The sequence below is a fragment of the Lynx canadensis genome, chromosome X (assembly GCF_007474595.2).
Source record: "Lynx canadensis isolate LIC74 chromosome X, mLynCan4.pri.v2, whole genome shotgun sequence".
Taxonomy (NCBI): Eukaryota; Metazoa; Chordata; class Mammalia; order Carnivora; family Felidae; genus Lynx; species Lynx canadensis.
The window spans coordinates 11,655,393-11,669,311 of record NC_044321.2 but is presented as its reverse complement, the minus strand read 5'-3'; the positions used below and the strand labels follow the sequence as shown (position 1 = coordinate 11,669,311).

Below are 13,919 nucleotides of genomic sequence, written 5' to 3'. Positions count from 1 at the left end.
AAAACATGTAGGTGAAATATAGCACACTTAGACAGTGACAAGCTCCAGGGAGAAAACTACAACACACCGGGGGCTAGGGAGTGCTGGTGTGTGTGTGTCTAGAGTTCAGCTTTACCTGCAATGGTCAGAAAAGGCCTCGTTAGTATTTGAGCGAACACCTATGGCAAAGAGAGCACCTGCGATGCAGACAATGGTGAAAATAGCGGGTGGAAAGATTCTGAGGAACGAATATCCTCGTCTGTTGAAGGAACAGCAAGGAGGCCAGTGGGGCTGGGGCAGTGAGCTAATAGAAGACCAGTCGAAGGTGTGGCCAGGGCAGGAGCGGGCACAGGGAAAGGGAGAAGAAAGTTCGCGTGGGCCTCATAGGCCATTCCAAGGACTTTGGCTTTTTTCTGAGTGAGAAGGGCTCAGAGCCACAAGATCTGCCTTAGGCTTTGCCGGGATCACCGTGGCAGCCGGTGGGGGGGGGGGCACAGTCTTGTCACGCTGTACTATAAAGCCCAGTCGTTCCCCCCAGCGGTTCTGTAGTGGGAGAGGTTTTGCTGCGCGGAGCAGGCCAGAGGACACGGACGCACCGCCTCCGTTCACGGTGCTGAGCCATCGCTGTTCACCACGGTGTCTATCACAGGCCCAGGTTGCCCGTCCGTCCGGACTGGCTCACCTGCTGCTTTTCAGCTTGAACGTTTTCTATCATTGAAAGAATATTCAGCTCAGGGACGGTGTCAGAACAGTGCCTAGACTGTGTCGTCACAACTTATGTCATGGAGTTCATGTGCTTTGGGCAGTGTTCACCGGCAGGAGAAGCCCCCATTGTCTGTATTGTGTCCTCTGGGCCACAAGGGAAGATGTTTCTTTTGTTTCTCCGCAGGGAGGATAACGTGTGGGTGAGCAATTTGAAACCAAGGATCTCCTTCAACTTCTTTGTCACTGCATCGAAAAATGTGTCTGACGTCATTCCTAGAAGTGAAGTCGAAGAGGCCATCAGGTGACTTTACTTGCCGACAAACTACCTGAGGGCGAGGGGCTAACAAGTGTGAGCACAACAATAGCGAGTGGGTTAGTGTGCTCTTACTGTGTGCCAGGCACTGCTCTGACTCATGTCGAGCTTCAAATCTTGGGGGTTAATTCCAGAAGGATCGCACAGCTAGGGACTTCTCTTGATGGGGGCCCTTCAGCAGCATTTGCGTGTAACTAGTTTATTTGGGAGGTGACCTCCGGAAGCTCTGAGAAAGAAGCGTGCACAGGTGACAGAGCATGGAAGGAAAAGAATAAATGACATGTTATTGAGCAAGTGGCCACTGTGGGCAGCTCGAGCTCCATTCTGCCGGGGAATTCTGGGAGACCGAGCAGAGTGTACACCTGAATCGTCCCACCAGCGCTGGGGTATTTATTTACCACCTTCCCCCGGTCGTTGGTTGAGAGAACTGCTTACAGGTGACATGACTCCCAGCATTTCTGCCCTGCAGGCCGGGCAGCACGTTGTGGCCTGAGAATGCTCTCGGGCAAAGGCCGCAGGTACTGGCTGAAGAAAGTCCGGCCTGCATGCATGGAACATGGTGAAGTGCAGAAGGGACACGGACACATATTGCCATCACTTGCTATAGGGACTTGGATGAAGGAATCATTTAAGTAGGCCGAGTCTGAAAGAAGGTAGGAAGAATAAGATTCCTTAGGCATCGGTTAGCTCCACACTAGGAGATGGACTTGCTATGGGCGCTGAGCGTCTAGAAGGAACGATATGCCCCCATGTGCCTCATCTGTGTCACTAAAAAAAAGGCTAAGGTACCTACTTCTGTGGGGGAGCTCGCTAGGTGGCCCCCTTGAGCTGCTGCTCATCTTTGGAAGCAACTCCAAGACCTGCTGGGCACAGTGTGCCTGGAAAATCTGGCCTAGCTGGGGTGTACGGCCCAACCACGCCCAGAGACTTCACGGCCTGCCTCCGAATGACTTGTTTCTGTCTTGGGGAAAAGTGCCAGCTGAGGTCATCCTGAGAGCCCAGCCCTCCTTGTGAGCTGTAGGGGAGCTCAAATTTCCTATTTCCAGAATGACTTGAGACACTTTCAGACTGAGGTTGCCTGGGGTTACATGGCTCATTCTGCTTTGACCGCTCTCCCTCTCACCTCCTGACCTGCACTGCACCCAAGGGTAGGAGGACGGGCTGCCAGACACTTTGGTTTTCAATCCAGAATATTCTCAAGTTCACTAGTTTTGGTTTTTAAAATAATTCTTCATCCTTTTTTGCTCTATAAAACTTAGCCATATCCCATCCCAGTGCTGGAGAAATTGGCGAAGGCCCCTTTCCTGTGTTCCTCCCCTGCCTCCAAAGGTCAACACCTTTAATTTGGAAAACACAACAGTCGAGACTTGGGTATAGGACCCGACTGATTTGTAGAAGAGATGCGCCCAATTGTCCTTTTCCATTATTTGATATAAAGTCGTCGTAGACATACTCTGACAGAAGGGAAATTCTCGCCAAATATGCTGACTTTGCTTTTACAACACAGCAGTCACAAATCAACAAATGCCAGCCAGTTGCACGTTTCCACACTCACAACCCAAGGAAGCTGTTGCCAGACCTAATCTAGGCTGCAAGATAGGAAAGGTGCATGATTGTCAGATCTCTTATCTGTCGTTGGAGCCGGTTATCTGCTTTGATTTCATCACTCTTCTAGGTGTACATTCTTAGGGTAAGCCTATCAAATCCTTTCAGGAAAAATGATATAAGAAGTAAACAATTACAATTTTGTTTTGCCTAAGTGTTTTGCTTTTGGGAATAGGATGTCCCGGAGCCGTATCAATGATGCTTTCCGCCTGGATGACAACAGCCTGGAGTTTCTGGGTATTCAGCCAACTCTGTCACCCCCTTACCAGCCACCTGTCACCATATGGCTGATTGTTTTTGGGGTCGTGATGGGTGTGGTAGTGGTTGGTATTGTCCTGCTCATCGTCTCCGGGATCAGAAATCGAAGGAAGTAAGTGACCTTTCCTAGACTTACCTATCTTAAAACAGAAAGGTTTAGGGAAAACTAATGGGAAAATGTGCAGTAAGCGGTAGGTTGTACAAGCCAATTGCTTATTTGGACCATTTTGTGCCTAAATATTCTGATGCATCCCCTAGAAATTTACCAGATTTCATCACCACTTGGCCTTCCTAGCAAGCACCGACACGCAGGTGATGTTCAGCCTGGGGTTTCCTAGCATGGCCTGGTAAACTCCATCCTGGTCACAGCCTCGTCTCCTTACTGCCAAGAGGCCCTGCAGACCCAGCGGGGCTGGGCAGGCTCAGGGAATTATTCTCTCTCATAGTCTTCCTTGGTCTAGAAGTGACCTCAGACACTGACTCAGTGATGGTTTGAATGGTGAAATCCTTCAAGAATGAGCTGTGAGATGTGCTTCAAACTCCCACCGTTTAATCCCTTAGTCCATGGGCCATGCACCTTCTAATTTGTTCCTGAGTTGAAGATCCAAGTTCATTGAGGATTCAAACTGTTAAAGACCCAATTTATAGTCTTGTTCTGCCACTAGATGTTTTTTTTCTGATGTTGAGAAATCACTTCCGTTGGGCTTATGTAATTAAGGTTAATAATACTTTATAGTACCTAACAAAACTCTGTGCACACTTCAGGCTGCTGACACATGCTCATGACGGAATTTTTACACGCATTGGTCTGTTTTGCTCAATTCTTCTCTGTAGAGAATTTAGTTCCCTAAAATAGCTTCAGTTAAAAAAAATTAAGCATCAAATAGAATACATTCATATGGTTAGAATTTTAAAAATACGGAAGGATACACAGAATGTCCCTGTCACCTTTTGCCTTCAAGTTCCCTTCCCAAAGCCAACGACAATTATCGGTTTCTAGGAGACCTGCTGTGGGAAGAATCTGCATTTTTAGTAAGACCTCCCCCCAGGTGATTTGTATGCACGTTATGGTTTGAGAAGCATTCTTTGCATGTGAGATGCTATTCCAAAGTTAATTCATTAAATCAATTATTTGGGGACCCTTCTTCATGCCATGTGCTGTGTTACTAGAAGGTATCCTGAAAAATAGGACTGGTTACCCTGCTCAGTACTCTTCATGCATTAATATTCTCAGCAAATGTAGTACGTAAATATGTAATTATCTAATTATCTTCATGTACATATCAAACTGGGATTCAGAGAGACCAAGTAATTCAAATCTACACGGTTAGTCAGTAACACATTAGGATATACAGCCAGTTTCCAAAGCTGTTTGTTGGGCCACAGAGCTGCCCTCCGATTTGGAAGTGGATAATTTAGTAGGGAAGCCATTTAAAATGGGGCAATTGGCTAAACAACCACTTTGTACAAATAATAATAATGGTTTCTATTTGTTGAGGACTGTATGCCAGGTACTGTGGGTGCTGTGCTAGCCCTACTTTGTTGATTTTGCCTGCTTGCCATCATTTTCTAAGTAGGCAAACTGAGGTACGGAGGCTCATTCTCTGTGACTCCAGAGCACGAACCCTCAGCGGTCTCCCACACTCTGCCAGCCATCATGCCAACCGATCGTGGGGCAAAGGGAATGAATCTAATGCTCTCTAGGTGTTCACAGCCCGTCAGGAGGGGACTGATTCACCAACGAGCCATTCGATGTTGAAGTGTCAAAGATGCCTGGGCGCAGTGGGGTCCAAGGGAGGCGGTGTCATTCCAACATCACTATACTAAGGTGACTGACTACACTTTATTTAACAGGAACAATCAAGCAAGAAGTGAAGAAAATCCTTACGCCTCCGTGGACTTGAGTAAAGGAGAAAATAATCCAGGATTCCAACATGCTGATGATGTTCAGACTTCATTTTAGGAAAATCTATTTCCTCTTGAGGTGATTTCATTGTATGTAAATGTTGATTTTACGGCACTGACAATATGAGATTATAAAGATGTCATTAATATCAAAACCATGGCTCTGTTCAGGAAAGGTTGTCCCAAGGAGACAGGCCTGAAGAGAGGGCATCTTCACTTGCTTTCAGTATTTATTTCTGCCTCAGGATTTGACTTCTGTTTATATTTGAGAGTAATAGAAAAAAGGGGTCTTTGGCCTCGGTGGCTGTTTGGGGGTAATGGATGTGGGAATGTCTGTTGCACGGCTGGAATTTCTGCACGGGAGGCTGTACGGGGGGGAGCAAGTGTTGGGGCCTTGTATGGAATCTGGATGGATCGCTTTTCAGGACAGTGTCCGCGAACTGGCGGAGCAGCAGGGATCCAGAACGGCACACACTGCTCACTTTATTTCAAGTATAAAGGCTGACACGCTCTTTTCACGTTAACTTAATCTAAGTACTGTAGTGATTTGCCCACAGTGATGATTGGACTGGGCCACGTGTTCTTCGGGTTGCCATGTCTAAAGAAGAGAAGAATCCGGCTGTTTACACATGTTGCCTTCTCACTTCCAAGAGGCTTGCTCATCTCCCTGACAACAGAAAACTAGCCCCAGGGGCCTCCAGGAGCCCCCCCCCCCCACCCAGAGCACACCTGATAGAAACTCACTTCTGTCGTTCCCTGTGGAGTGACTAGACATCTCAGGTGAATGTCACCCTCTGAAGTGGGTACCCAACGTCTTCAATCTTACATTCACCCAGTGTCTGAGTGGTACTGAGCACAAAGCAGACAATCAATAAATACTTACTAGATCCACACTCCTGTAGTCTGACGTGTCCATATGTGCTGGGGCTTCTGTGGATTTGGTCTGCTTTTCATTTCCATGGACAAAGTTGCTGTCTGACTCCCTGGGAAGCCTTGACCTCTCAAATGTCTTGGAATGTGTCCCAGTTTCTTAAATTGCTTTATTGTACAAACCAGCTATCAGATCTGTCTAGAAAGAGGCGTGTTAAGATGGTTTATACCATCAGGTTAGGAACCAAGCCTACCACTCCTTTTCTTTATCTCAGAGCCCAGCCCCATTCTGAGCACACCATCCTCTACATACCTGAAGACTGATTCAAAAGAGATTAAAATATCCAAACTCTACCCATCACCTCACTGCCTGTGGTGGCCGGCATAATGTTAGAGTAACTTTTTATTTAACAAATTCTATGGAGATAACGGTTAGGGTGGGTCAGTGAGCCAAGTCAAGGGGGGATGACCTTCTCTTCACTTCCAAGAGCATGTAGGCAGTCCCCTGGTTTAAAACACCAACAGTAAATGCTAGCTATCACCACTAAACACGGTTAAATAGCATTTTCAAGATGATGTATGTTTTCTGGGGTATGAGTATTCTTCCTCTACTTGGCCCCTTCTAGCATCACTGGGGTTATTTTCTAACATGGATGGTGTTACTTGTTCCTTCTTTTCCCTTGAGCAGGAAAGAATCTGTCACTCGGTACCTGCTAAAGAAATGTTCGCTGAATGTATAAGTGCCCTAGTGGTTATTTTTAAAGTTCCATCTCATTATAAATTGAGATTTGTGCACCTCTGTGAAATAATAGAAAGCGGCTATCAAAAGTCGATTCTTCTGAAAATACAGGAAGCAGTATTTACATGCGAAGAGACAACCAAGAGGGATCATTGGAAGGAGCTGGGAGGTGATGGAGTCAGTGGGATGAGAAAGAATATGAGTGTCTCTTAAGGGAGATGGTTAATCTACATCTGGAGAATAGTAGCAGGGTTTAATTAGGATGTCTTTTCATCATAATTGTGCCTCCACATAACCCTCCTTGACGTTACAGAAAAGACAGTGACATAGTTCAAGAGAGATGAAAACCTATGGGTTCAGCAGGAAGCCTTGAAGGAGGGGAGTCCCAGGAATAGTTTTATTTATTTATCTGTTTATTTATTTTGAGAGACAGAGAGAGAGCAAGTGGGAGAGGGGGCAGAGAAAGAGGTAGACAGAATCCCAAGCAGGCTCCATGCTGTCAGTGAAGAGCCCGATGCAGGGCTTGAACTCATGAACCATGAGATCATGACCTGAGCCGAAATCAAGAGTCGGACGCTTAACTGACTGAGCCAATCAGGCGCCCCCCCCTTCCCCCCATCCAGAATAGTTTTAAAGCAGAAGTACCTTTTGGCAATTGCCATGAGAAACTGAAATAGTGTTTCTGTTCCTTTGTGTCAAGATAGGAGACTGAAATAGACATTTCAGTTACCAAACTAGCCAGAAGCCCCAGAGCCCCAAATCCAAGGATTTAAAATTATTAGAAGGTAACATTTACTTCTAGAAATAAGACCATGGTTACAGGGAATCAAAATCGATAAGGATTAAGGTTAAGGAAAAAGGCATCATATTTACCTTAGCACCTTTTAAAATTTGCTCTTCGTGGAAATGCATTTAATGTATTCTTGAATATATTATTTTAGTTTTATATTTGCATGGCATATATACATGACACAAGGAATCAGTGATCTAATCTGGAAATCAGAGGAGGGTTGGGTCACTTGGGTTGAATTATGGACCACCTAATGATGCCCCACTGCACAGGAACGTCCGCAAGGTTGTTAACAATACAAATTCTTAGGCTGCCCTCAGAGTTGCTCTACCAGAATCCCTGCAGTAGTTCCTAAGGAATCTGCGTTGTTTTTTTTTTTTTTTAATTTTTTTTTCCAACGTTTATTTATTTTTGGGACAGAGAGAGACAGAGCATGAACAGGGGAGGGGCAGAGAGAGAGGGAGACACAGAATCGGAAACAGGCTCCAGGCTCCGAGCCATCAGCCCAGAGCCTGACGCGGGGCTCGAACTCACGGACCGCGAGATCGTGACCTGGCTGAAGTCGGACGCTTAACCGACTGCGCCACCCAGGCGCCCCAGGAATCTGCGTTTTAATAAACTGTTCATTTGATTCTCAGACATGCTAAAGTTTGACAGCATTGAAACATGAAGGCAAATGTCCACATTTTGGTACTCATTAGTAACATTTAATTATGACAGTGACAATATAAGGAAAAGAACAAATATCCAACAAAGAATTTGTCAATTCTGTTCCATCTTTACACATGGTCCGCACTGTCTATATCACGATCAGAAAATGTGCTTCGGCTATAGTCTAGGAAGTGTAATATTAAGATCAGCATACACAAAATTACTAATTTGACCTAAATTTCAAGGAAATCTTTTTTTTTTACCTTGTTCATTTCTACATAATATAACAAACAGCATGCAGAAGACTATTAAGAAGAACTAGCTAAATTACATTGTCTGTGCCTTGCTACTTTCCTTAAAAAGAATGAAGATGTTGGCCAGCGTTTACATTCATTCTCATGAGATCTCCCGATTTCTTCTTCAAGGCTTGTCTTTTTCCCGCAGTGGTTCAATGGAAGATAGGAGTTGCTGAAATGTGGGGCGCTTTTCTGGAATCTAAATAAAAGAAAACCCCAATGGCTTAGTTTATAAAAGTTATGATTAAAAATAAAATATATAAGGGGCACCTAAGTGGCTCAGTCAGTTAAGTGTCCGACTCTTGATATCAGCTCAGGTCATGATCTCACAGTTTGTGAGATCGAGCCCGGCATTGGCCCTGCACGGACAGCATGGGGCCTGCTGGGGATTCTGTCTGTCTCTCTGTCTCTCTCAAAATAAGTAAATAAACATTAATATATATAAGATATGAATATCTCAGTCCTAAAGCTAGTGACTTTTTTAAGTGTTTATTTTATTATTTTTGAGAGAGAGAAAGAGACAGAACGTGAGCGGGGGAGGGGCAGAGAGTGAGAGGGAGACACAGAATCAGAAACAGGCTCCAGACTGTGCTGACAGCTCAGAGCCCGATGCGGGGCTCGAACTCACAAATGTGAGATCATGACCTGAGACGAAGTCAGACACTTAATCAACTAAGCCACCCAGGCACCCTGTAAAGCTAGTGACTTTTTAATTGTGGAAACGCTATGGACATTTCTCCTAAACACAAAATAACTACAGCCCTAAGAATTGAAAAAGAAACAGTAAAAATATTTTCACTTTGCATAAGATACAGTTGTATGCCTGGAAAAGCCAAGAGAATCAATCATCGAACCAACTCAAATGAAAGGAATTCAGGAGAGCAGTACATAAAATTAACGTACAAAATCAATCGCCTTCATGTACAAAGACAGGAACCAGTCAGAAGACACAACGGAAGAAACACTCCACTTATAACAGCAACAACACCAAAATAAAATACAGACAAAAATGTACCCCCCCAAATGAGGAAAACTTTAAACACTGCTGAAAAACACAAATGTAGACCTGAGCACATAGAAAAATGTTGCTTGCTCTTGAAGAGGACAAATCAGTATCAGGGAGATGTCAAATTTCCCTAGTTAAAAACATAAACTGAATACCATCTCCTCCAAAATATGAACAAGCGTGTTTCAAGCTGGACAAATTCATTCTCTAGTTCATAGAGTTTCAAAGTGTGGAAAAAGAACACCTGAAACTAATGTAGCTAGTGTGCGGTAGCTACACTGGAATTAAAGTTAAAAAAATTAAAAAATTAAACGAAATTTAAAAGCTATGCAAAAATAGCTAGGAAAGGTATTTAAAAAGATCAGCAATGACAGCGTGCTAGCCTACCTAGAAGTAAAACGTATTATAAAGTCTCTATAATTAAAACAATGCGGTGGTAGCACATGAATAGAGACCGGAGAACAGAAGAGAAAGTCCCCAAATAACCCCAAATACATACAGAGATTTCCTATGTTAGGGGATATTTGGACACGATTAGATGGTCTTATCCCTGGGATGACACGGTCCTGTAATAAATGGTGTGCAGCAAGCAGGTGGTCATTTTGAAAACAAGATCTTTGGAGCCATACTTTATACCATACACCGTAACAAACACCAACTAGATCAGGGATCCAATTGTAAAAAAATGAAACCACAAAATACTAGAGGAAAATCTGAGTGAATGCCATTATGACCAGGGTGTGGGGAAACCTATGTAACTTTAACTCAGTTTCCAGAAGCAAGAAAAGCAAATACTGACACAATTAACTGTGTTTAAAGAAAAAAAAGTTTGCATGACAAAACCACCATAAATTAAATCAAAAGGTAAGTGACAGAGTGGGAGAAAACATTTACAACTATCACAGATGAAGTACTCATCTCTTTCATTTATAAAGGGGTCTTTAAAATCAAGATGAGGGAAACTAAAAGCTTAACAGAACAAAGGGAAAAGATAGGACATAATTCTCAGAAAGATATACCAATGCCCTTAAAAACGTACCTCCCTTGTAATGAAAGATGTAAATCTATAAGCTGCACTAAATGCCATTTCTCCTCTATCAGATTGGCAGATCCAGAATGGTCTGTGTTGGTGAGATGGTGGGGAAATAGACACATGGATAGAGGGGTAACACCTGCGGAGGGAATTTGCTCCTTTTTTTGTAAGAAAGAAAGGGAAACACACACACACACACACACACACACACACTTACATGCTCATTTTTGTGCAAAGAAATATGGAGAAGATAAATTGGAATCTAATGAAAATTGTGAACCTTCTTCTAAAAATTGTGAAATAAAGCATATAAAAAGTTGGGGACCAAAATGCACAAAGCGGTCACCATATGTAGAACGTTCAACTGGAAAGTGTCTGGGTGCAAACCCCTCTCCACGGACTCTGCCACAATTTATACTTTCACGGACCAACTGGGAGAAGAAGGCATTTCAGTCCTTCTCAGGGCTTCCTGTCCATCCGATGGTGTGGCCAATTCCCAGGAGCTAGAGTGGGAAGGGCCAGACAGGTTCGGGGCTTCAATTCAAAAACCCCATCTGCTAACTCTATTCTGACCCCATCTGATCCTCTCGTGCTGCCCGAGGCTCTCAACACCAAAAACACCACCTTGGGGCTGAGGGGGTGGGACAGCTTCATCCCAAATGCCATAGGGTGGAAAATCAGGAAGCGCCCACATCCCAGGAGAGAATGTTAGGCTAAGTGAGAAAATATTAGTACGTGATACTGACAGCAACTCTTCCCATCTGGGACTCTAGGCTCCAACACAAGAAATGAAGAAATCTGTGCAATTTATTCCTAGCACCAAGTATAGTGCTTGGTGCACAGGGGTTCTGTGAATACACAACAGAACAGACACTGTTCTAAGGACTTCACAATATTAACTCGTTCAATCCACACAATAATCCTAGGAGTTAAGTGCTATTTTATAGTGAAGCACAGAGATGGTAGGAGGCTTATACAAGGTCACACAGCTATTCAACCAGACATTCCGACTCCAGAGTCCACATGCTTGACCATGACACCAATCTGCCTTTTACCAGTGAACAGATGAATAAATGAATGGAGGAATACACGAATGCAGCATTTGCTCCCTCTGCCAATAGGCAGTTCCAGATAATGGCTACAAGCTATTTTTAGATTACCATTCTTAGAAGTCCCCTATTATTATGCACTCTCAAAAGTCTTCACTGGCTCTCCATTGCCTATAAAAAGCAAAACTCACACTCCTCTCCCTGTTGTTCAGTCTGCAGGATCTGACTCCGACCTATTCTTCCAACTAACTCCGATCCCTTCCAACACGGTATAGCCAAGCACGCCATGTCCTTCTGGCCGCCTCTCTCCGTGAGGAGAGACCCCACGGTGTTGTGGTTAAGAACAGGGACTCTGACGCTAACCGGCCTGCCTCTTACTAGCTATGTGACCTCGAGCAAGTCACTTAACCTCTCTGGGTCTCTGTTTCCGCTTCCCTTAGTTTTGGACGTGGTAGTGCTTACTTCATAGCGTGTTGGCTGATGAATAAATGAGTTAATATTTACGAACAGTGCTGGATAGAAGTGGTTAAATCGTTGGCACCTGCATTGCTACGTTGCTCGTTTTAAATTACAAACACTTGTGGAAAGGGCCCCGGGGCCATTGCACCTGCTCTGCGGCAGGCGTTCTCCCTCAAAAATGCCTTGCCCGGTTGGCGTCCCAGGCCGCCGCTCCGGGTGCACCTGACGTGCCTTCTTTCTGCCCCATGTGGTGCACTTGCCTCGTGCCAGCAGCTGTACATGATCTGGTAGATGGTGTCCGACGCCAGTTGGGGACGGTAGAGTCTGTGGCCCTGGGAGACCTTCACGACCACCTGGGAGTTGTCATACAAGTCGTAGGGCTGCTTCCCCAGGCTGAATACTTCCCACATCAGGATCCCTGCATCGCACGAAGGGCGACCAGCGGACAAAAAGGAAAGAGGGCCGATGTCAGAAGGTACAGTTTGCCGAACGGGCCTCACACACCGGGTCAGGAGGGCCACAGGTCAGAGCGAGGGATCCCTGGGAAACGGGACAGGGTATGGAGGGTGGGACTGTGCCATCACTTCTGGAGCCCAAGGTGCCTTCTCCGGGTTCCCTGAGACCCAGGAGCCTGTTCTTGCCGGTAAACGGGTCAATGGCAAGGGCAGCTGCAGCGGGAGTTACTCGGGCCAGGATTCTGGGACCGCTTCAGGGAGGTGGCTGGGGTCTCCTCGTCCCCTCCTCACCGTGACAACACCCCTCTCCCTGCCCGCTCCAACCAGAAGGAGAGATCGAAGTCCCCGCCCTCTCTCTCTGCCTTGGCAGTTGTGTGCGACGGTTTCATTGTGCAAATTACCTTCCCGTGGAAATTCACAGGTAAACTCAGGGACAAAATTCCTCCTTTTTGCCTTGATGGTTCCTAAGATTTTGGGGGTCAGGTGTCCTTTTAAGAATCTGATAAAAACCATTGGTTCTCTCTTGGGAAGGTGAGTGCACAGCATTCTTGTGTTCAGTTTCTGGGTGTCCACATTGTACTGAAGCCCATCCAAGGGCATTGCAGACCCCAGATTAAAACACCGGGTTCTGGTCATGGTGTTTGAGGGTGGCGTTTGGGTCCGTTAGATGTGGCCTGTGGGGCTCAATTCTGCCATTTATAGGCCAGGCAAGTTTCTTAACCATTCTCAGATCAGGTTCCCTGTCTATAATATGTGGGTATTTGTACATCACAGAGTTGCCGTAAGCATGACATAGGATAAAAAATGCAGAGCACAGGGGCGCCTGGGTGACTCAGTCGGTTGGGCATCCGACTTCGGCTCAGGTCATGATCTCACAGTCTGTGAGTTCGAGCCCCGCTTCCGGCTCTGTGCTGACAGCTCAGAGCCTGGAGCCTGCTTCATATTCTGTGTCTCCCTCTCTCTCTGCCCCTCCCCTGCTCAGGCTCTGTCTCTCTCTGTCTCAAAAATAAACAAAAACATTCAAAAAAAAATTTTTTTTAAATAAGTAAATGCAGAGCACATAGAGTGCACCAGGATGCTTTAAATGCTCTCTGAATGGTGGCCAGGGTGCTGTCGCCCCGATCAAACCAGAGAATTTCAGCAGCCAGCCAGCTTCAAAACCTTGGCAAGCCCAAAATACAGAAGAAGGAAGAAAATTATTCTAGAACCGTAACCACAGTACCAACTTCAAAGTTTCTTTCACTTTTAGGGCTATGGATTTTATGTAGAATGTTTACAATAAGGCAATGTCACAAGTTGCCGTGGCTGTTATTTTTTTTAACTAACCTTCTAACACAACCATCCAAAAGTGTACTGCTCTTGACAGTTCTGTCTTTGGGAGGCTAGTCACTTATCCCAAAAATAATACCGTTGCTTCAAATATCTGTGGGACCCCTTCTTTGGGAATTGCTTTCAGAGGCCCTGGTTCATTTTGAAGATCCTCACTGGGGGCAAATTACTTAAGAAGGGATTTAGTTTTGGGAAACAGCCAGAAAATATCTGGAGCCAACTTGTATTGCACAGGGTGAATCATCAGCTGTAATTACTGAGTAAGGATACTGATTTTTAAAAGCATCTTTCATAAGGCATATCGACACAAAGAGATTGAAACTAATTTTCACAAGGTAGTCAGCCCCAAAGGATATCAAGTATTCACCAAAACACTATCTTTGTGGTTTTTCTTTTTTCTGTGTACATTGGATTATTTTTTTTAAGTGAACGATACTACTTTTACAAAAGTAATAGTTATTTTAAAAATTTGTGGCA

At 44.9% G+C, this 13,919-nt stretch overlaps 2 protein-coding genes and 1 long non-coding RNA gene across 8 annotated transcripts in view; 1 reads left to right on the top strand and 2 right to left on the bottom strand.

Annotated features, from left to right (window-relative positions):
• The window catches only part of ACE2 (angiotensin I converting enzyme 2), a 41,126-nt gene extending 35,468 nt beyond the window's left edge, over positions 1–5,658 (top strand). The window contains exons 17-20 of the mRNA XM_030304979.1: positions 869–985; positions 2,778–2,972; positions 4,715–4,844; positions 5,323–5,658. Of these exons, the coding sequence (XP_030160839.1) occupies positions 869–985; positions 2,778–2,972; positions 4,715–4,823 (421 nt within the window). The 3' untranslated portion in view covers positions 4,824–4,844; positions 5,323–5,658. The remainder of the gene's footprint in view (positions 1–868; positions 986–2,777; positions 2,973–4,714; positions 4,845–5,322) is intronic.
• On the bottom strand, positions 4,796–7,523 carry LOC115506979. The gene is made up of 3 exons (XR_003966525.2): positions 7,248–7,523; positions 5,649–5,834; positions 4,796–5,363 (listed from the first exon to the last, which is right to left on the bottom strand). It is a non-coding gene; the product is annotated as an uncharacterized LOC115506979 (long non-coding RNA).
• A 326-nt stretch (positions 7,524–7,849) lies between these two features.
• The window catches only part of BMX (BMX non-receptor tyrosine kinase), a 53,097-nt gene continuing 47,027 nt past the window's right edge, over positions 7,850–13,919 (bottom strand). For 3 of the 6 annotated variants that reach the window (XM_030304981.2, XM_030304980.2, XM_030304982.2), the window contains exons 18-19: positions 11,919–12,076; positions 7,850–8,310 (exon numbers count right to left, since the gene is read on the bottom strand). In XM_030304981.2, coding sequence (XP_030160841.1) covers positions 8,236–8,310; positions 11,919–12,076 — 233 coding nt within the window. In that variant the 3' untranslated portion in view covers positions 7,850–8,235. Of the gene's footprint in view, positions 8,311–11,918; positions 12,077–12,120; positions 12,199–13,919 lie in introns of those variants that run through there. The other 3 variants (XM_030304983.1, XM_030304985.1, XM_030304984.1) reach the window with 3 other exon arrangements.